The 23,941-nt window shown below is 38.1% G+C and overlaps 1 protein-coding gene across 1 annotated transcript in view; it reads right to left on the bottom strand.

The window, feature by feature from the left end:
• Positions 1 to 23,941, bottom strand: part of igf2r (insulin-like growth factor 2 receptor) — a 50,035-nt gene that overhangs the window by 22,775 nt on the left and 3,319 nt on the right. The window contains exons 3-26 of the mRNA XM_073856324.1: positions 22,019 to 22,137; positions 20,906 to 21,004; positions 20,604 to 20,736; positions 18,296 to 18,407; positions 17,057 to 17,159; positions 16,543 to 16,702; positions 16,245 to 16,431; positions 15,936 to 16,039; positions 13,122 to 13,277; positions 11,686 to 11,832; positions 9,723 to 10,010; positions 9,490 to 9,640; positions 9,228 to 9,405; positions 9,007 to 9,122; positions 8,631 to 8,787; positions 6,114 to 6,281; positions 5,680 to 5,781; positions 5,480 to 5,581; positions 3,646 to 3,820; positions 1,633 to 1,806; positions 1,393 to 1,536; positions 1,074 to 1,249; positions 681 to 768; positions 400 to 597 (exon numbers count right to left, since the gene is read on the bottom strand). Of these exons, the coding sequence (XP_073712425.1) occupies positions 400 to 597; positions 681 to 768; positions 1,074 to 1,249; positions 1,393 to 1,536; positions 1,633 to 1,806; positions 3,646 to 3,820; positions 5,480 to 5,581; positions 5,680 to 5,781; positions 6,114 to 6,281; positions 8,631 to 8,787; positions 9,007 to 9,122; positions 9,228 to 9,405; positions 9,490 to 9,640; positions 9,723 to 10,010; positions 11,686 to 11,832; positions 13,122 to 13,277; positions 15,936 to 16,039; positions 16,245 to 16,431; positions 16,543 to 16,702; positions 17,057 to 17,159; positions 18,296 to 18,407; positions 20,604 to 20,736; positions 20,906 to 21,004; positions 22,019 to 22,137 (3,537 nt within the window). The remainder of the gene's footprint in view (positions 1 to 399; positions 598 to 680; positions 769 to 1,073; positions 1,250 to 1,392; positions 1,537 to 1,632; positions 1,807 to 3,645; positions 3,821 to 5,479; positions 5,582 to 5,679; positions 5,782 to 6,113; positions 6,282 to 8,630; positions 8,788 to 9,006; positions 9,123 to 9,227; positions 9,406 to 9,489; positions 9,641 to 9,722; positions 10,011 to 11,685; positions 11,833 to 13,121; positions 13,278 to 15,935; positions 16,040 to 16,244; positions 16,432 to 16,542; positions 16,703 to 17,056; positions 17,160 to 18,295; positions 18,408 to 20,603; positions 20,737 to 20,905; positions 21,005 to 22,018; positions 22,138 to 23,941) is intronic.

Genomic DNA, 23,941 nt, shown 5'->3' with positions numbered 1-23,941 from the left:
CAGTATAGACAGCGGACACATCCCCAGCATTTGAGCAGTTAAATTGGGTAAGAGCGCCATCTAGTGGATAATAATAACAGATTAACGTAAAAACTTATCAGAAAAGCGTCATTGGCAGGGAAATGTTTTCCCTTAATTGACGAGATAACTTGTCAATGGCGAGGAAAGAGTTAAATCGTTTTTATAAATATCTGCACCCAGGATTATTTGGGCAGGACAGTGGCTCGTTAACGCACTAAGTCACCGCGCTTAACACACCTAACAGTCGCGAGTGTCTATTCAGATTGTAAATATATTTAAAAGTTGAGAGAGGCGGCAGTTTTTTCCTTTAAAATGTCAACATTGGCTTTCAGAGATCATGCACCCCGCCTTTAAGCAAAATAAGAATCTTACCAGCAATCCTTTGTTTTTTGCCCTCTACCTGACAGGAGGACACAGAGTTTTCGGGACCGTGTGGGCAGACTGAGGTTTTAATTGGGCCGCACATCGCGAAGTGATACTCATAATTCGAACCCTTCACTTCATAGTCCTTTCCGGCCAATGGCATCAGATTGTACTCGTATCCGCTCTTTGGATCCGTGACTTTACAGTTTTCACCTGTGAGGGAATGAAACTTTACGTCAAAGACAATTACACAACATTTGTTATGACCCTTTACCCTGATTGGCTGTTCATCCTACCATGTACTCTTTTGATTGGACAAGCCTCTGAGGTTCGCCACATGAAAACGTATTCACAGCCGTCTTTGCGATCAAAGACTGGTGCACCCTTTTAACAAAAAGAAGACCGCTTTAACATGCATTAAAAGTCTAGTTACATCCAAACATTCAGCCTAAAAAATATCATAAATGACCTAATTTTTAACACAAAGATATCATATGCAAATGTGTCATTTGGAGAACTTTGTGATGCTTTTGTATCTACATTTATACTTCCAATTACCACAATTAATGCACTACAAAAGTTGTTTTAGATGTATACATTGGCAGATGCTTTTAAGTAAATGAACATTTTTCGAAAACCATATGTTCATTTCTAGGTGAACTATGCCTTTTAATTGTACAATTGCTTACAGGACTGTCATCACACTGGAAGATGATTCGGGTGGAGTAACGTGCTGAACCGCACTTGTCACCATTTTGGTAAACAATGCTGATGGAGCCATCTGCAGCCACCTGCAGACTCGACTGCACATATCCCAGATTACGTCCGATGCCATTTATCTGACCACATGCTCCGATCGCACCAGCTGCCAAAATAACCAACAAAATAAAAAGTGATTAGTGCATCACACAACCAATCAGATGGGACATTGTTATAAGCAGATCAACAATCTCGAAACAAGAAGCAAACAGGAAGTGACATCACAGAGTCCCATCTGCAGTGACTCACCAGCACAGCCCAGAATGCGAGGCAGTGGTTTGCACACGTTGATGTAAAACTTCTGAGACCTGGCTTGATCTGAGGTGTCCAGAGGAACATAATACTTGTCATCTAGACTGAGGTCACTCAAGTCATATTCAATACCGTGTGAATCTGGAAAAGCAAGAAAAGTTGTCACTTAAATAAATTTGAACAGGATGGTCAACAGCATGGGTTTCGTCAGGGTTTTTGGTTAAATAAATAGCTTACCAGTGACTTGGCAATCCACAGGTGCAGGCTCACATGCCAGAGCAGTGAACATCTCAAAAAAGACATTGTGCGTTACGTGTGAACTTGTGCCCAGCTCCTCGTGAATAAGCCGCAGAGATGCTGTGGCAGCATCTTGATCACACACAAAACTAATAATGAAGGTGTCTTCGGTGCCTTAAACAGACAGAAAATAAATGGGAAACAATGAGTAGAGTCCAGGGTAGAGTCCACCTCTCTCCATTACTTAATTCTGATTGGTCAATTGCTAAATTCTACTTTATGAAGATATCTAAAGATAAAAATTATGTCATTATAACCAGTGTAAACTTCTTTGTTCTGCTGAACACAAAGGAAAATATTTGTAATCAGTAGGAAAAAGGAGCACCAGTGACTTCCATAGTAGGAAAAACAAATACTATGAATGTCAATGGTGTTCAAAAAAAAGTTTTTTTTTACAAACCTGGCTCAAAATTTCTCTCTTTGTGTTAATAAATCCCTTTAAATATCGCTAAATTGTATACTAACACAATATAACACAAACATAATATCAAAACATTCAACAATAAACACAAAACATAACACAAAATAGCATATAACATATATGACAAAACAAAACATAACACAACATAAAACTGCACAAATTACACAACACATCATAACACTACAGAAAACAGTACAACATAGAACACAAACATAAATGGTATACATAACCAATATACAATGACACAACATTTACCACAATATAACTTATCACACACCTTTACATTTCATAAACACACCATATAACACAAAACAGAACACAACAAAATACAACGAACAACACAATCACAACCAATATCAAAACATATAACACTACATGAAACTGATAACACAGCATGAAACAATGCAACGTATAACACAATGCAATGTATAACACAACCTAACATACCCAATAAACACAAAATATAACACAACATAAAACAGTACAACATAGTATACAAACATTACTGATATGCATATAAAGAGTTTGGTTCCAAAACGCATTTATTATAAAAACTGGTGATTTTTTTCCGCAAAATGCAATAAATCCATGACAAGTTTTTTTCAAAATGCTATAAATCTATTGAATTAATATATAAATGAGCATTCGTCTTTGCCATGTTATATTCATTTAGTTGACTAGTGATATACACTGATTAAAAAATAAACATTAATGGCATTAATCAAAACACTTACTTTGTCATATTAACAACACTGTCATTGCTGCTGTTATACTTGGGACGTCGTCGCTGAACTTTTTTGACAACGATCAGCTATAAAATGTTTCGGTCCTGCTCGATTTTCATTGACTTCGCTTAAAATAATGGAGAGTTTTTCATGAGATCCCCTGTGGTCAATGTGTTAGCATGAGAGAAGCTTGATGCTATCGTGTGAGAACAAGCAGCAGCCGGCATTTTTCCGGTGCCTCTCGCGTAAATTATTTGATTTTGATGGCTTACGTTTCTTCCCAACCACAGAAAACCACCACAGGTTTATCAATGCCATCAAAAGTATTATTTTATTTTTGTTTGTTTGTTGATCACAAGTAGAAAGTAGATGAGGAAAACTAGGGTTCAGTGTGTACTCAACGCACTGCCATTGTTGTTTACAATGGGTGGAATGGTGCGCTGTGATTGGATAAGTGGATTTATTCCATTCTGCAGAGAAGGAGGACTGACGTTTATCGCATTTTGGTAAAAAAGGGAGAAAAGATGACAGAATAACACAGCAAATATCGGATTTTGCGTACAATTAAGAATTTACTTTTTAATACTGACCTGATACAATACTGATTTTGGTGTTAACGACTTTAAAAAAAGGCGTTTAACGCATTTTGGAACCAAACTCTTCATATATACATAACTAATATATAAAAATATATGACACAACATAACTGTTAACACATCATGAATCATAACAATATAATCAATAACAAGATATAACACAACATAAAACACAAGCAAAAACGACAACACGATCTCATGCAGTACGCACCTGTTGATATGTCCAAGGACCCTTTGTAAGTGAGAGTGAGCGAGCCATCGGTGGAGAACTGAAGAGACCGTTGACCTCCAACCTGACTCACAGGTTTCCCTTCATCTATCTCACAGCCGGCCACAGGTTTATCATCAACAGTTCCACACTTATCCACAGAATCACAGATGTTCACCTACAGTAAACATGACGGTCTGTGAATCTTCCTTTCAACACGGTACAATCACATGCTTTGGTTTATGTAAATTTTAGAAGGATCTCTTGAGGGAAACGCAATTAAATATAACTATATTATCAGTGGCCCTTATAAAATTAACTGTATTGTTTTTATTAGGGCTGTCACTTTTGTGAAAAAATCATTTTCGATTTTTAATATATAAGTGTTCATTGAATCGATTGTAAAATCGATTTTCCATGTCTAAAAAAGACGTTTCCATTTAACGCCAAATAACAGACAAATGTAAAGAGAGCGCCTGAAACGTACAAGTCAGCAATATTTCTTATTCATTGTCATTAAGTTTCGTGCAGAATAAAAAACCGCATTAGTAGTGCAACATTCTCTAAAAAAAATATGCAGAGTGGACTGCTGCCATAAATGAAAAACATTACTGCAGGTTCAACCGGCTGCTTTTATGATTTAGGCAATTCAAAAATTATTTTAAATAATGATTCGATCCATTTCAAACAACTGTTCAAAAATGAAACTTTAAATAGACTTACTTGAAGTTGAGAACATGCTGTGTATTTTTTTTTATTAAACGTAACCGACACTTAGGCGGCACTAGGCAGGCATAATGAAACTAGGGCCATTACAAATTATTGGTCAGGAAAACAAGTCGATCAACATTTTAGGGGTCAAGAGCAGAGCGCTTTTCATTCACTATATGTCCATCTGTTGAGAAGACGCACTCCGACCGCACTGATGTCCCAGGGAAACTCGGGTACTTCGTTGCCAGCTGCGTATTTCGTACTGCCAATCTTCCATCTCAAAAGCGGGTTGCTGTCAGCTCGCAAGGGTGGCTCCTTGTCATAACTCATCATCTCCTGTAAGGTCACAATTTCGACGCTGTCTCATGTTGCACAGGTGTATTGACGTTGTCCTCCATTTTCTTTGCAAAACACTAGATGCAGCGATTGAAAGCGTGAAAATATAGGTGCGTAAAATTGCTGGGTATTTTCTGTTTAGCTTTCGCACACCTACTGCACGTTCGGAATTCTTTATTTTCTTTTTCTGCTTGTTTGTGAGTTTTGTTACATCTATATTTTTAACTGTTTAATTCTTTTAAAATTAATAGTGTACATATTTGGTTAAAATCGATTGCCTATTTTCGTTTTCGAAACGTTTTTTGGTTGGTCCGATCGATTGTGCAATCGATTTTCGAACGAAAAGTGACAGCCCTAGTTTTTATTACCTTAGAATCAGGGGTTTAAATCTACATACATGCCGGGTCCCCTTACATGCAGTCGCCATTTCATGCCGCCATGTTCCTACAGTAGCCCTAAACGGACAACCGGTTCTATATGACGCATTTTGTCACTACGCTGTCTCAAGCGACAACATGTTTGTCCTGTGGCGGCTGCCGTAGCTTCTCTAAGTGTTTTGAAAGGGAGGGAGAGCTGTGGACTGAGCCGTTGGTTGCAATTCACAATCTCACCACTAGATGCCACTAAAAATCTACACGTGGACCTTTAAAGATGCCGGAGGTGTATTAGCATTTTTAAGTCATGGATTCCCTTAGGTCTTAATTTATGAGTAAATTATTGACTTACAGATTATAACTGTAGGAATCTTTTTCAAGAAAACCTAAAGAAGTAAAATTCAAGAGTTTCTTACTACAAAGTCTTTTCCATGACCTGTGGCATTGTATCCGTCCTTGGTAGCCAGAGGCTGAAGGTTGAATTCAAAACCAGTGTTGGGATTTTTTACTGAGCAGGTCTGTCCACAAAAAAATAAAAAATAAAGTTTGAGAATGAGAAACAAAATCTTCATGAGGATATGAACGAGTTTTCAAAAGTTGCAGAATAAAGTTTGACCTGGTTTGTGTCCACAACAGTTGAGATGGCACAGGCTGCTTCTGTCTCCCAAACAAAATCAACAACGCATTTCTGTTTCACCACAAATCGTGGACCGGTTCGCTAAAAAAGAAAAAAAAAGACTTTGGCACACATTGTAAAAGACGTCTATTTTAAAATAACCTAAAATACACAGTTATTGACTGTGAAATGAGGTACTTAATAGTGAAATCTTTACAATTGCGAGTGCAAAAAATATTGACAATAATATTTTACATTTATGCATTCACCACAAAGCAAATTAAAGTGCATTCAATGTAAACATTTTTATCAGTATAAGCATTCCCTGGGATCAATCCCACAAAGTTTTACACTGTTAACCAATTGAGATACACAAACATGATTTCTATGCATTACTACAATTATGGCACTATATTATAGTGAATTGCTCTTACCGCCATCCCTTTCGAGCAGACGAAGTGTATGCGGGTTGTGTGTGTGGTGATCACACCGTCCTCCGTCACACAAGCCGAGCCGTTCGTGTAGGTCAACATTAGCTGGTTCTCCTCTACAATCACCGGGCCTTGATTTGCGACCCCCCAATTACTGACCTCCACTTTCTCCTGAACAAGCAACATATACATTTGTTATTACACAGGGTTTCCCGCAGCACTTTGCAGTTCGGGCGGCCCGCCTAAGCTGGGAAACCCTACCGCCTTAACTAGGTCATCAAATAATAAAAAAAAAATTTTTGCTGCACATCTAAGAGAATAGCATGGATGCGCTTCACAACGCTAGCGTGCACGCGCTCCACACGACCGAAATGAGATAATGACGTATTCAGACATGTCTGGAGGATAGCCTGTTGATAAAACGCGTGTCTGTGAGAACTGTAAGTGGACTTATGTTTTGGGTTTATTTAAGCCTGTTATTGTATTATTGTATTTGTCTATAGTTCTTGCTAATTTAAAAGAAGTTAGCTGGTGATTTTGTTGTTTGAGCAACATGCTAGCTAGGTTGCACGTGCCTGTTGATTTGATATAATTGTTGAGCGCTCTTGCTCACGTTATTTATGTGCATTATTTACATGCTAAAGTAGTTACAATCCTTTAAGCTAATGTACATAATAGGGGTGGAACGGTACACAGAAGTCCCGGTTCGGTTCGTACCTCGGTTCAGGCGCCACGGTTCGATTCACTTTCGGTACAATGGAGGGGAAAGCAAAACAAAAATGAAGAAGGCATTTTTTTAGTACTTAAGCTAATCTTAAAAACATAGGTGTCCTTATCAGTGTTATTTTGAGATGTCATGAATATGAACTGAATGCATTTAACATACTATCTCGTATTTCAAAAATGTATACCACTTTAAGTAATCTTGTACTCATCTTTCATACAAATATGGGTTCAATTGTATTACAATTGTTACCTAAATACATTTTAAAATTAAATTTTGGCCTTATTTCATATTAATGTACTAAAGAACAAAAAAAGGCTCTTAGGATGAATTAATAGGTGTGTACGACTTCACGAGGCGCTGCAAGAAACGACAAGTGGATGACGTCAGAGTAACGCGAGAGCGATTTGAAATCAGCCTCCTCCGCAAGATTTCTCGCGGTACTCTGACGCTGATGGCGCTGCGTAAAGTTGAGCACGCTTAAAAAACTGAAACCAGCTGAACTCGACATAACTGCCCTGCGTATGCCTGTTGTATATAGCAGGACAATTTATCTCCTACTTCTCAGCGTGAGAAATACAAAGTGTGGCGTTTGAACTGACTGAAATGCGTGTTTGTCAAGGTGAATGCGTGAGACTTGAGAGCCCTGATTAGATGTATTTCCACTCACATACCTAACAATTGCTGAACAACGCCGATGCAAAGTCCTCGTCTTTTCCACCACTCTCTCGCCTGTACTATTGTAACTGAAGTTTTGCCAAACTTGCGATGGCTGGCGGAGCGACTCTTGTGGAACACCACTTGCCACCCTCGCTATCTCTGCTCACTAACGTAACTGACTGGACCTGCGTCGACGTGACAAAAAACTGCAGAGTGCCAGAATGTAGACGGGCTCTGATAGAGCGCATACATAGGCGGAGCTCGGATGCATCGGCGCCAATCAGAGCTTCAGAGCTAAAAGCGGGGCAACAGATTAGCTGTCCATAAAGAACCCGCGTATCTAACAGTAGTTCCGCATTACATTAATTATTTTGCACGCAAGTTTTTTTATTTTCATACCGTGTATTCTCCGTTTAAATTCATGCACCGAACCGTGACCCCCGTACCGATTCGGTTTGAAACAAATACATGTATTGTTCCACCCCTAGTACATAATAGTGGAAAATAATCAGTTTTAACAATCTTCACACTATCAATCGTCCTTCTCCAGACGTTCTACAACATCTGCATCAGTTTGTGTTTATTAACCCTTTAGTTTCACTTCATCACGCAGCTATTCCCGTTTGAGGTATCAGTTAAAAACATTTAATTCATTAATAATCTAGTATGTGTTCGTTTTCTGTCATAGTTTCTTCAAAATAAAGTTTTATTTGAGTGTCTTTAATAAAAATATTTTCATTTTCATCATGACATGTGCGCCCCGCCCCTTGATTGCCACAAACCCAGGCCCCGCCCATCCCTACCACCTTAACTAACAAATTTTCTGTGGGAAACCCTGTAACATAATTGAATGGTATCAACTATTGTACTAGTAAAATCAATTTTCTGTCTCAAGAGTTGAATTCACTGATACACTGCATTTCTTTAGCAAACCGGATAGAATAGAATAAATCTTTATTGTCCACCAAGGTGGAAATTTTTCTTTGGCTTACCAAACACACAAGACAGTAGACATACAAACAACATTGAAAAAAAAACGAAACAAATAAAACATGAGTAATAATAAAAAATACAATGCAAATGTCATGATGGAAAATAACACAGAGAAAGAGAAAAAGTACAACCAGTGAACAAACCTTGTCAGCTTCAAGTTTCATTTCGCAGACAGAAGCTCTCCTGTCGCAGCCAGGCACGGCTTTGACGGGCCGGCAGACATTGATGTAGTATTTCGGCCCGCCGGGGTCAGACGTCTCCATGACCTGCCAGTTTCTGCCACCATTAGATACAGACAATCTGTGCAACAAGGATGAAAGGATTAGTTTAGTACAGAAGACTAAATCCATCTTTAGAGATGGGACTATTTTTCTGTAAGTGTTGATGCATTGCATTTCAATTTAACCAAAGCAACTTATAGCAGTTTGGCATTAGTATGTGTTCCCTGAGGTCAAACCTATGACTTTTGCATTACTAACCAATGCTTAACAAAAGCATCTTTTGAGAAAGGTGGCTAACCTGGACAGGTCATACTGCTGTAGTGTTTTGGGATCCGTCACAACACACTCGTGCGGTCTTTCTGGGCAGGCGTAAGATGTATACCACTTGAAATTGTACGTGTACTCATCTTCAACCTACAGTAGAAAATATCGTAAAGACAGAAGCCATAAAGAAACAATGCCTGAGGGTGTGCCTGTCATGTATACAGTCGGTACTAAACACAATTACAGGTGCGATACCTGAAACTCGGGTTTGCCCGGGCCGGCCAATCTGTCACACAGGAAAGAGATGTGTGTGGAACGCTGCGTGTGTTGCTCGTTGTTGTACTGCGAGCCATTTCTGTAAGTCAACTTGATCAGTCCGTCATAGTAAGACAGTTTGGAGTTAAACTCGCCGAGATTCCAGAAGCTCCCCCCACTGTAAAGACATAGCAAAAATAGTTTGTATGTGGGGTGACGTTATTAAATCAAGTGGCAAAAATCTTAAGTGTCCAAATCATACCTCTGGTCCACTTGACAGGCACCTGCACTTTCAGGACACTTTGCAGCCTTCACACCGTCACAGACATTGATCAAGTATGTATACTTGTCACTGGAAACGTTGTAATAGCTTTCGCTAGGTTTCCGCAGGGGTGACAAATCAAACGAAATTCCTGCAAACAAAAAGAGGTATGCATTTTAAATCCTCTACCAGACAGGATCTGTAACCACTAGGCCACTAATCCAGTCGCATACCTGCTTGCGGGTCTTCCACCCGGCAGTCATCGCCCTCCGTTTTAGACAGGACACAGGCCGAGGCGGTGAACCACTCGAACTCATAAGTGCAGCCGTCACCGGACACGCCCCTCATGACAGGAGCGCTCTCAACATCTCCTGGCTTACACTTCAGAGTGATGATGGCTTTAAACTTCATGTTTTTATTGCATTCGTCTCCGTCGGTGTATATGAGGCGGATATCGTTCCCTTCGGACGCTTTTTGCGGAGAAGCGAGAAATCTTCCCAAACTCATACTTTTCCCCTGACCTAAAAAAGGGGAATTTGGGTTAGTGTGAGCTGTAAAATTGTTATAGTATTTATTTATTTTAACATCACGTCAGACATTAAACTGTAAAACACACTCACATACATATAAATATGCGTATGCAAAATCCGCTAAATGCCACCTCCGTCAAACATGAGATAATGATATTGACCGAATGTTTTTGGCACAGGGCAAAAAACGAATGCAGAATTAATTGTAACACGGACTATTTACATTGTTGCACAGGGTTGAGCGAGTTGGTTTTCCGGTATTGTTTTCACGCTGCCAAAAGACGATCTCCCGCAAATAATTGGAAATGTATAATGTTTTTCAAGAGAGTTATTGATGAACGAGTGTTTTGGTGGCATGCAAGTAAATTTTTTCATCATATGTATTTTCGGTTTCCAAGTTGGGTGTGTAAGATACCAAATCCAATGCGATGACATTAATCAGTGTCTTGTTGACTAAAACATAGCATAGTTTTGAAATATGTCTGCAGCTCTTAGCAACTATTTTGGCGGGCTTGAAAATATTTGGACCCAGCGGGGTTAATTGTAACGCTGTGTTATTATTATAACAAACTCCTCAACACTTACGATATGAAAATAGTTAACGTTAGCATAATTCTTGCCGTTGTTTTAAATAGGCTACACACAATGATTGCTGTGTGCAAACAAAATAAATGTGCCTGTCTTATCAAAAACCATGTGTCAAATTTATTTTTGTTCATATTTTTAATATTGATTGAATAAGATCATGTCAAAGATTAAAATCATAATGAAATTAATGGCTAAAATCAGACTTTGATGCTCATTATCTCAGAATTTGATTTTGAAACTGTAGTATGGTTATTACAGACTGGGTCACATATAAAAAAAAAATGTCATAATTGTGCTGCTTTTTCTCACATATTTGTATCCATTTATAATTGAACTATTGTTAGAAAAGGGCTGGATGAATGAATACAGTGTGGATATCTGTCTATTATAGACAGACATATAAACAATATCCACTTCAAGTATATAGAACAAAATAGTATTGAAATATTTGCCTGCGAACTTAATTTTTAGCAAGTGTTACAACTAACCCGCTGCCTGTTACAATTAACCCCAACTATGGGGTAAGTTGTAACATTTGCACTTCAGTCACGTTTGGTGTAATTGTCCAAGAATGGTAAGTACTAGAAACAAACTTCAAATGTTCATTTGTAGCAGAGTTGTGTGTGTTGCTTGTGTAAAAATATAATTAATCAAACTCAAATTTTTGAATGATTGAGCCAAAACCAAAAAGCTTTGTGCCCCGCTCTCCCCTACTATACACATATACTTCAAATCCACTAATCCCGAAATACTGCATTGTTATCAAAATCCACTAAACGGCATCTCGATTTTGTGTGCTTGTTTCTCCAAGTGCACGAAAGATGAATAAGAAGAACGACGACACACAAAACGACCGTGGATCACATTCAAACTTGAATACAACCAGTTTGTGGAGGTCACATAGACCACAGCTCCCCCTAACGTGTGGTTCAGTTTCTTCATTTTTACACTTTTACTTTCATTATTTGCAATGTTTCTAGTTGCATATTTAGTCTTGTCCAAAGAAGTGTATTTTTGTAGAGGTAGAGATACACACACAATCACAAACAAATGTATTTTAAAAAATCTCTGCACTGACCTACTGCACATATTGCTGCATCCTCAGGACAAGAGTTTGTCGCGTTGTCCTTTATAATTTTATGGCAAACGTTGATGTAAAATCTCTTCTTATCAGACTCTCTGGCTCCCGCATCCACAGCCTCCCAATTCTGAGATCCACTTGATTCTGTTAAGAAACACCCACATACACACACAGTTATGTGCTGACAAAATGCCTTTTTGGGGGAAAATACATTAAACCCACAAGCATTCATAATCTATTTCTCTCCAAATGTTTTTATTAGTGTTTTATTGATTAGATTTTTACACTTTGTTCAATTGCCTGATACAAACATGAGCTCAAAGGCTCCCCTTTCGGCTTCTGTTCCCATTACATTACTTGGTTTCGAACTGAAGTATTCTTGCATCATCAAGTCACAGCATGCACCCATTTTGCTATTTAAAGGAATATTCCATTTTCTTAAAAGAAAAATCCATATAATTTGCTCACCACCATGTAATCCAAAATGTTGATGTCTTTCTTTGTTCAGTCGAGAAGAAATTATGTTTTTTGAGGAAAACATTGCAGGATTTTTCTCATTTTAATGGACTTTAATAGACACCAACAATTAACAATCAACTCAACACATAACAGTTTTTTACAACGGAGTTTCAAAGAACTATAAACAATCCCAAACGAGGCATAAGGGTCTTGTCTAGCGAAACGATTGTCATTTTTGACAAGAAAAACAAAAAATATGCTCTTTTGGACCACAACTTTTCGTCTAGGTCCAATCCAGCGCGACCTTACGTAAATGCGTGGTGACGTAGGGAGGTCACGTGTTACATATATAAAACGCACATTTGCGGACCATTGTAAACAATAAACTGACACAAAGAAATTAATTAGTATCAGTTGACATACAACAACGTAGGAACGGTCCTCTTTCAACACACTTGTAAACACTGGGGCGGAGTTTCGCGTTCGTCTTTTGTGACCTCTTGACGTCATGACGTATTGCGTGGGGTCACCTGGCGCATCACGACCAGATCTAGATGAGAAGTTGTGCTTTAAAAGTGCATATCTGTTATTTTTCTTGTCAAAAATGACAATCGTTTTGCTAGATAAGACACCCATGCCTCCCCTGGGATTGTTTATAGTCCTTTGAAACTCCGTTGAAAAAAACCGCCACGTGCTGAGTCAAGTGTTAATTGTTGGTGTCTATTAAAATGAGAAAAATCCTGCAATGTTTTCCTCAAAAAACATAATTTCTTCTGGACTGAACAAAGAAAGACATCAACATTTTGGATGACATGGTGGGGAGTAAATTATCTGAATTTTTCTTTTAAGAAAATGGAATATTCCTTTAAAGGCACCAAAATGGAAGTGTTGTCTGCATCACTTTGGTTTGTCTTTTCTTGAACCTTTGGTTTTGTTCTCAAAGAATAAATACATAAACAACTACAAGTACTGACCTGGAAAGCGTGATAGAGGTGAAAGATCGTAACGCTTCTTCTGGTCTGTGACATGGCACAGCAGGTCCTCCTTCTCCTTAACACATGCGTACTCTGTCTGCCAGTCAAAGTAATACGTGCAGTCAGATTCTCCTGTGAAAACCGGCTCGCCATTTCCTAAAAACCACAAGTCTGGTGTCATTGCAATAAATCCAGTAAACACTCAATAAACCAAATCTCTGACACCAGGATTTAGTTTAAAGAGATATGTTCATATATAGGGATGTGCATGCATGTAATTTTTTCATTTCGATTAATCCATAGGACTGAAAAACAAGTACTTGATTAACTGGGGGCGGGGCAATCAAAGGGGCGTCATGGTGAAAATTAAATATTTTTATAAATAAACTTAAATAAAACTTAATTATAAAAGGGGCAATCAAAGACGTGTCATTGTAAAAAATAATATATTTTTATAAAAAAACTTAAAGGGGTCATATTATGACATTTTTAAGACGTAAAAGAAATCTTTGGTGTCCCCAGAGTGCGTATGTGAAGTTTAAGCTCAAAATACTTCACAGATAATTTATTATAGCATGTTAAAATTGCAAATTTGTAGGCCTGAGCAAAAGTGTGCCGTTTTTGGGTGTGCCTTTTAAAATGCAAGTGAGCTTATGAAATGCAAACACTGATCACAATGATTGTGGTTTGTTGTAATTGAAACTCAATTGTGCTGTCAAGTATATTTTCTTCCTCTTTCTTTCTGCACTAAATGGAAATGCTGTGGTTGGATAGTGCAGATAAAGGGGGTGGTATTATTATAATTCGCCTCACTACCTACCTCACAAACAGGCGAAATCTGAACGACCTAACTTTTCACATGCTTGCAGAAAATGGCTTACCCGGACAAAGTTACTGGGTTAATCATTATCACATTTTCTAGGTTGATAGAAGCACTGGGGACCCAATTTTAGCACTTAAACATGGAAAAAGTCAGATTTTCACGCTATGACTCCTTTAAATAAAACTTAATTTTAAAAAAACTATGACAGAAAAATGCAAACATACTAGATCATTAATGAATTAAATGTTTTTAACATAAACAGGAACAGCTGTGTGATGAAGTAAAACTAAAGGGTTAATATAAACACAAACTGAAGCGATTTCTATATGATGCATTTTACATAATATTAAGCCATGATAAAACATCAATGTATTATACAACGTGCATACATCTGCACAAAATGCAAGACTTAGGCCCAATCCCGTTTCTCTGTCTTACCCCTTACCCCTACACGTTCATGGGCGAGTAAGGTCCAATTGGGATAGCCCTTCCTCTCACGAGAACGTGCAAAACTAAGGGGTAGAGGTAAAGGAAAGGGGTAAGATGGAGAAATGGGATTGGGCCTTAAACTAAGTTATGTACTAGACAGGAAGTTTAACTTCCTGTGTATATGTGCACCATAACAGCGCACTTTAAAACACGTCCAGTCAAAGCACAAGCTTTATAACATTAAGCGCCTTTAAGCCTTTTGCTATTATTTTAGCGATTAGCTGGGTGATTCTCGCGAAATTAGACTTATGAGGTGTCATGAAACATTTTGATAAAAAAGGTAAATGCAAAGTAAGAGTATTAAAATAAGAAGCATACAGTTGCAAACATTTCTTCACGTACTATTTTGCACATGATTTCAAATGACATCATACAAACCAATTTTGTTGTTTTTTCCACATTTAAGGGGAATTTTTTCATTACCGCAACGTGTCCATGACTGGATTTGGGTTCTTTGACATGCAAATATTTTAAATTAAAAACTCTAAAAAATTAAAGCTTCAGTTCATGTACAATGAACATTTACAGTAAAGAAACATGTGGTATTTGGTGATCATTGATAAATGTAGAGACAATTATAAGGAACATATATGTGTCATCCTCCGCAACAATTTTCATTCACTGTTTAAAAAAAGAAAAATTGTTGGAAGGGACTACCAGTTAAGCAGTTCTTGTTTTGTTTGTCATAGTACCTAGACAACTTTTTAGTTCTCATTACCGAAACATGAGTTTGTAAATGCATATATTTAATGTAATATCATGTTGCGGTAATGATAATTTTTGAGAATGATTATCTAAAAAAAAAGTAAATAATTTTATAGGAGTTATGTTTTAAATCCAATAAAAAATAATGGTTATAGTAAATTCAGACCTTAATCTTATATGTGCAAAAAATTGGCTTCAAGGGCTTTTTAAAAATTCTGATGCTGGACACGGATTTCGTGAGAATCACCCATGTGTGTCGTGTCATCCTCTCATCTGTTCTCAGTCAAGATGTAATGCTCGTATGGCTCTCTGGTATCTCTTAACATTTGATGTTCAAATACGAGATGATATGAGGACACTGTACATTTTGCACCTGCCCTACTATATTTTTGTCTTACCGAAGTGAATCCGAAAATTACTCAATCCTTTTAAAACCATAGTGCCTCAGTGATGTGAGGTGTGTTCGGCTTCACAGCATTGCGTGGATCAAAGGGGTTGCCGTGGCGCGAGTGCGCATAAGAAGCTTTAAAATCATGCATGGTACTAATGTCATACGCCGGTCTGCGCAGCTTACGTCGATGTCAAACACGCACCCAGTCTTTACTACCACAGGCGCTTGTAACGCTAACCAGATATCCAAATGCCGCCATAACCACAAAAATATAAAAAACCCACACGGTCATCGTTTTTCATGATTGATCGTCGATGCCACGTTCGAATAATTGCACAATCGATTACTTGTGCCCATCACTATTCATATCAACACCTGACTTCCTGAGTCAACATGTGTCACTCACCAGCGGTTGCATTGCACTCGAAGTTAATGATGGTCATGCGCTGAAATCCACTGGTGCACCTGCTGCCATCTGGATAGATGAGCGTGAGATCTCCATCAGAATACCTTCAGACACCAAAATAGTTTTATATGATATGATTGCCCAACATATTTATGTGTGAATCTGTCCTGCTGAATACTGAACAGATGCTGATATGCAAATGTGGGCTGTCACATTTTAATATTACTGAATTATTAATAGCAAAGTGAAATTTGTAATGCATGTTAACACGAGACAGAAAGACATTTGAAAACATGAATTAAGATCAACCTCAGTGTTTGGTTCTGATATCTCCCAGCAATCTTCTTCATGTCACCAGATTCTTTCACTTGGCAGGCGGATACGTAACCGTTCCCATCATCACATTGACCAGCGTTGGTCGCTTGGCACACATTGAGATAGAAGATGTATGTGTCCGTGCCACTTTGGGCCTTGGCTAAATAGGCCTGGTCTGACACTACAAAAATTTAAAATAACATAAACATCAATCTACCCAAAAAACACTTTCATGTTTATAATCTGTTGTGAAAAACAATCTGTGGATGTGTAATGCAGCTTTTAAACCCACTGCCGTGTGTAAGGTGAGTGAGGTCGATGGCGATATCGTGCTGATCGCTGTTAAGTTTACAGTCGTGACTCTCCAGGTAATCTCTGTGGCAGGCGTACTCGGTCACCCACTCGATCTCATACCGACAATTTGTGTTGCTTATCATTTTAGGGTTATTTCCCTGAGAAATCAATGAGGTTACTGTGAGATCAAAGGCGAGAGTATTTTTTATAACACACAGTAGCGAACCGTGACTGGAACCTAGGCCTTCCAGTTGGAACAGCGATTGTAAACTGACCGACATTTATTAAAAAATAATATGTAGTATGCATTGAAATTATATTTTTCTCTCTGAGGGCCTGAAGGCCTTGGCGGTTCTCTACTGATAACACAACATGATATAACACATAATGGTTAGTGACAATACATAAAATAGTTATTGCAGATATGCATACTTGCATGTATTCAAAAAAGAAAGTCAACATTATCAGTCTATACTTAAAATCAATTGAAAAGTTTATACTCTCTCTCATACCGCTTGTCTTGTTGAGGGACAAATGAATGTTATAGTCACTGCCGGACTGTGGCCATCACAGAAGTCTGGGGTTTTTTTTACTCCCTCGTACCGCAGCCTCAGCCTGAAACAGAGGACAAGAAACTGAATATTATTGGTGGAGAACATGGCTAAAAGGTTGTAGGTTCGAAGGGCAATTTATTAGGGATGCACCGATATGTAAATTTTGGCCGATACCGATAATTCTTTATATTTGTGGGCCGATAACCGATATATATATATATATATAGGCCGATAAATATTCATATTAATTTCACACTGAAAAACTCCCAGACCGCGGACATCTTGTCTTTGCGCTAGACTAGCATACTCTTCTTGAGCCCGCAACACGTGTCATCTTCGTGCGTTGTCACATAAAGCACCAATCAAAACTCCACATGGCCAGCAATGAGCAAGTGAAGTGGTTCAACAAACCAAAATAATCCATAATTTATCGGCTTTTATTTATTGGCCTAATTTTGCTATCAGACCGATAACCGAAAATATTAAAAATAAGCAGTTATCGGCCGATAACGATATGTCGAACGATATATCGTGCATCCCTACAATTTATGATTTATAAGAAAATTAAAAATATTCATTACACCCTTGAGAATAAGGGTTAACAGGTTAATTTGTTAAAGAGCACCCATTTCATTGCTAAATAATTTTATTTTGTGTATTTGGTATAATACAACGTGTTCACGTGATTTATGTTTAAAAAATATATATTTTTAACATACCCTACATTTTTGTGGCTTCAGAGTTCCCTGTCTTCCTGAAACCAGCTAACCTGTATGTTGTGATTAATCTGAATACCTCTGACATCAGCAGGAAATGTGACGCTCCTTACCATGTTTGAAAGATTCGATCACAATGCAATGCTAACAGGAGTTAATTTACAGGCTGTGAGTCCGAATCGGGAGAATTAGGATAACGTCAGTCTTGCCTTCATCACCAGTCCTAGGAAGCAAACTGTTGCCTAAAATCCGTGCGTTTGTTGTAGTCCAAAAAAATTGATTTACGTAGGAGACGATAACTCGTTATCATTTACTTGGGGTTTGTACCATTTGCATATCGTTAACGTACTAATACACACCAAAACCCAAAGGAAATGTAAAACCGTGAATCGGACAATAGGTGCTCTTTAAGTACAAAATGAAAGGTTAATAAATGATTACAGAACTTTTGGATGTAATACAATAAGAAAACAACACATACTTGTCATTGGAGATAAGCTCGAGCTGTTGGGCTGGCTGACCCATGTCAAAGGACCCACTGCTGGTTGTGAGACAAGCAGCAGAATCTTGAGGACAGGGACTTTCATCTCGGTCTGGATAGAGAAATTGAACGCTTTGGTAAAGCAATATTCCTAACTTATCAAAAAACCCTTTTCACACAGCATGTTGATCCCATGAAATTGCTAGTCTGACTTCTGTGAGATCGCAAACACAACCCGTAATTGATTCTAGGATCGCTCCGTTAATGGGACCTAGTAACATTGCCGTATCATTTCCGGAACGTGTCCTGTGTAAACAAAAGGCTGAAACAATGCCTTAAGGGGTTTGTTGTTGTGAGGACACACAAGTTCTCATTCAGCTCTTTGACATGGCGGTTTTAAATCCAGATATAGCGGAGATCTGAATAAAGCTGCATTCAGACTAGCAGTGACTAGCAGTAGCAGAGCGACGCAATCTCATTGATTTCAATGGAAGCCCGTGGCATCCGGCGACACGAGAGACAGTGACCGTTGAAGGCTGGATGGGCGTGTCCAGTCGCGCGACAAAGTTAAGACTTTTTTTACTTTATGCAAATTATGAGCAACATTCGGGAGCGACTAGCAGGGGATTTCACGTCATCCGTCTCTCGTCAGTTACTGGAGTGGACGTTGCTAATTTGTTTATGACAACTAGATATAGAGCGACACACAGCGAAAAAGCCGCTTATAATGTGAATGTACCTTCAGGCAGAGATCAGAGAGATCCTCACAATCCGTGCTGAAACTGAGATCATTCGCCAGCATGTTAGAAGACCACGTCATGCGCTAGTTAATGATCGGATCAGAAAAATACACTTGCTAGGATTCACGAGAGAAATCACGAATAATAAGCAAACTTAACGACACAGTGGAAAAAAATCTACCAAGTGAATGATTGCAAATACAATACACGTCATGTGTCTTTACGGGATGTGTAAACGCACGCACAGATTCCGGAAAATCACTGGCAGTGTTAAATCTTTCCCCCCCATTGACGAGTTAACTCGTCAATTAAGAGAAAACGCTTTCCTGTCAATGACGAGTTTTTCCGGCAATCCATATTGCCACTATTATCCACCAGATAGCGCTCTTAACCAACTTATACAACCCAAAAGCAACCCCTCAAGTCAAACAGTTCAAACTCAGTGTATGTTTTAATCGTCGCTCTAAATCATCTTCGGATTTCTATCAGAAGTCTTTTACAAAAACGCAATTATCTCAGCTTTTTACTCAAAATTTGGTATTTTTGAAAAAACCTACACATTTTTGAGAGGGGATAAAAAGAGAATGAAGCTAGGATAAAACTTTTGTGTTCTTCTTTCATTTGATATATTGTATGTTTACATATTTAAAGAAGAATATGTTCTGGAAGGCATTAAACTTGCACTGACTGGATAATTTTTTTTTTAAAAAACGCTGCCGGGGAAAGGGTTATTAAACCAAAATTCAAATGATCCCGGACATCCCGAATACATTGTGTTTTTTAAAGGTATAGCAGAGGATTTTCATTTTCCGGGTGGATCATCAAGACTATTGGTCATCCTAGTAGTCAATCATTCTGGTGATATGTTTACATAAGGCCGTCGTACGTGCTCGTCCCTGGGTTCATGTGCACTTCCAGGTGTACATGTGTGGTGAGCTACGGGTTCAGCCATATATTGAAGCTCGCATTATCACCGGGTTTTTTTTTTTTTTAAGTCTGAGGGTCGCAGGAGAAAAAGTGTCTACGAATTGTATGACAAGAAGAGAAAGGCCTCTGAAGAAAGAAACAAGACCAAAGTGTTTTGGGAGAATATCACATGCTGGCGTGCGCTAACAGCACAGGTTGGGCTTCCCACTGATGCCTCAGTCGCGAAGTTTCTACTCGACAGGTAAAGTTTGGCATACTATTTGGAGAAATCCATTTAAAATCACTGCTAATAAAAGTTGATGTAAGGTATGACTAGCAATGCTAGCCCTGGCACAAGTCACGAACCGCGCAGACACGGTAAACATCTCAATGTATGAGCCATACCGACAGCAACTTGTAAACAGAGCGTGCACGAGAAGAACTAGGCTCGTGCATGCTCTCTCGTGCACACATTTAATAGGCGTTCCTAAAAATAGTGGAGAAGGCGGTTCTTTTCTAAAATTATGGAAAATCTTCCCCTATACCTTTAAGTAATCTCTGTGTGAAAAGGGCTAAAGTCATTAGCTTGCATTACTGTTTTACAAAGCAGCTGCAAGAAGCAAAATGTCTGCTAAAAATAAACGTGATATAAAGAAACCTACTTAGATTTCTGCATATGTTAATGTAAAAATCTATGTCATTGTCCGAGTCATCGACCAGGTAACCATCCTTTATTTTAATTAAAGGGTTAAGGTCATGTTTCTTCCCATCTGAGTCAAATACGTAGCAAGGGACCTTTAAAAAAAAAGAGAGACAGAGAGAGATCACAACAAAATACAAGGACTGGTGGGGACAAGAATGTGCTTTACTGTTGTTGTAGTGCAACTTTCAACATAAGATACACAGTTAATGTAACATTGCACACACTTGCAAATCTCATCTATGTCTCGTCACCTCCACCCACCTCTTTATGTGGTTTGAATGTATCTTTTTTGCAGGCGACATATGTCTTCCATTCAAAGTAATGTACACACTCGGAAACGGTGACAAACTCTGGTGTGCCCTTTTGTTAAAAACAAACAAAATACAAATGTCATAAATGCAATTCTGCTTTAATCAAAGTCACACTTCAAACACCATAAACTACCAGCATTAATTACATTAAACGTTATTGGTTACATTATTGAATGCTTTGGTTTGCACTATAAAACTCAACTTCCTGTTTCTGTGGCTTACAAACACAGCACATGACCTCGTGTTAAAATTAGACCATAGTTTTGTCGTATTGCTCATTTTATTGAGGTTCCTTGGTTGCATATTAATATATATTACGTATATATACGTTTTTTATTTGTATCCAGAAAAATAGTAACACTTTACAATAAGATTGTATTTGTTAACATTACTGAACACACTGCTAACTTGAATTAACATTTAAGAATAAAGTTTACAGCATTTATTAATCTTTTATTAACATTAGTTAATGCAAATACAATTGTTCATGCTAGTTCAACATGCTTATTTAATACATGCTTATTTACATAAACTTAAAATTAATAAATGCTGTAGAAGTCTTGCTCATTGTTTATTCATGTTAGCTAATCCATTAACTAACGTTAATGTAAAGGGTTAGCAAAAAATTTGATAAATGACAACGCTACCGGTTAGCATTCCACAAATATGTGACACGGCCTGCAATTGATTTCAGTCATTGATTTTACTTTAACTTCAATCTTTGACATGACCTTACTTAGTCAATATTAAAGAAATCAAGGTTATATGTTCACTGAATGATCTTTACATTATGTAGGATGATTTTATGCAGACAATACAATAAATTACTATTGCTGGGTCACATATTGAAGTTCATCAGTGACTTTAGGTATGATTTGAAACTAAAAACGAGTAAAAACAAAACCATCAACTTTTCCATATCTAAAGGAATATCGTAAATTTAGCCACAGCAATTCTCGCTTTGTCTCAACATTATAATCTCCATCTATGTGGTTTTCTTCTTACTAAGCAAGAGTCTGAAAGGAAACAAACGTCACAGCAGGCGTTGCTGTATAAAGCTCACCATGGTTTTGCTGCATTGAAAGGTGATGCTGCTCTGAATGGGATTGCCCGTATTGTCGCATGTCTTCGAGCTGTTGAAATCCAGCACAGCGGGCGAGACCTTTTGTAAAGAGAGCTCACCTATGGGGGTAAAGCAGTACGGTGTGACACACTGTAGATTTTACAAATCACGGTGGAAACATAATATAATATTGAACCCTTTAGGATCAAAATGCTACTGTAAACAGACACACAATGCAATTGGACACCTTTAGATAACAAAGACAAGGTCATATATCATGAACAGTTAGTATTTTACAATACACCTTATGAAATGATAGCATTGCCATGTAACTCCGATAAAATTGGCTTGGCTGAGTTCAGCAAAGGTCGAAAAAATATTAAATATTACAGCATGTGAAAACGAGGGACTGGTTGTTTATGGGTCACAATGTCTGGCAGCAAACAACCCGTGAGAACATCGAGCAGATGAGGATGACCTACTAAAATGAAACGCAGTGCCAACTGTAAACATGCCAGCCAGAACCAAACAAACTACAGTCCAAGACCACGAGAGGACATTTAAAATGCTGTGTTTGGTTTATACTGTATGCAGACTATCATGAAGTTTATAGTGATATTTATTGGGTGGCATTAAGTTAATATTCTGTGTAAAAACACCTCAATAGCAATCAGATCAAATAATCAGATGTCAACTAATCAGAATTTATTATAAGTTCATGTTATGTGCTTATCATATACATTTATGGGTTTTACTAAGATGTCATACAGTAAGTGAATGAGTGCAAAAATCTACTTAGAAACCTGTTTGCATACAAAGAAAATAAACCGGCTACGCAGAAAACTGTTTACACAGGATTTGGAGGATTTGTCAGGTTTCTAGCCAGCCTAATAGTCCGCCTAGTCATTAAAAAAGCCATTGGGAAATCTGTCTAAAGCTATACTGTTGTCTCTTTACTTATGTCTCCTGTTTACATATAGACGATTTCATCGAACGCACATGCGTTGTTGCGGTTATGCATCTGGTGAAACTTATATCGGGCCGATATTTGCGAGTTTTATGTGTATCGCATCGGCCGATTCATGGCTTCCGTGTTCGCAGATTTTTTTCCCGCCATTATTTACAGACAGAGTGCTGGAAGCCGCAAGCGATTGCAGGTCATGTGACTAAAAACAACCAACCTTTCCATGACAACATCGAAAGCTCGGCCTAACAGCTGATCATACTGTAGCTGGACAAAGCGGGTTTTTATTTCTCATCTCTATGGGGCGGTTTCCCGGACAGGGATTAGACTAGTCTTAGACTAAAATAAACGTAAGAACTGTCCAATTTTAACAACATGCCATTTTTTTAACATAATTTCTATGATGTAAATTGAGTGAGCAAAAGCAGTATCGGCCCCAAATATCGGCTCAAGAAAATCGGCATCGAAAAATCCATATCGGTCGATCCCTAATGGTCTGGCTAGTAGCTAAAGTAAACTCTAGAACAAATACCTCGTCTAAAATAACAAATGTTTTAGTTTACTAAAAATGAGGGGAGACGGCAATCATTGATCACTGCTATGTGAAAGGTGGTTTGGTAGCTGATCTGTAGTTAACATTGTATACATTATATAAGTATGTATACATTTTACAGAGGAATGTTAGCCAAGTCTAGGTTTTGATACGCTTTAGCTATGATTTGAACTAAAGTAATCTACTTGTTATTCGTTTTGGTTAAAAAAGGTCAGAAATAAACTACTGTAAAGAGGCTATGTTGTTATTGATTCTTTTCCGAGTTTACTGGAAGTTACGGTTGTTCCACGAAAGCCGTTTGTTTATGTTGTTACTGCTAAAACCGTCTATAATGCGAAATCAGGGTAATAGGCCCATTTTGCTTAAGTTGTTTATGACCTTTCACAGATGAAAAAAAAGTGCATGT

This window comes from Misgurnus anguillicaudatus, chromosome 18 (genome assembly GCF_027580225.2).
Source record: "Misgurnus anguillicaudatus chromosome 18, ASM2758022v2, whole genome shotgun sequence".
In the NCBI taxonomy this organism is placed as follows: Eukaryota; Metazoa; Chordata; class Actinopteri; order Cypriniformes; family Cobitidae; genus Misgurnus; species Misgurnus anguillicaudatus.
This window is presented reverse-complemented; position numbering and strand designations above follow the sequence as displayed.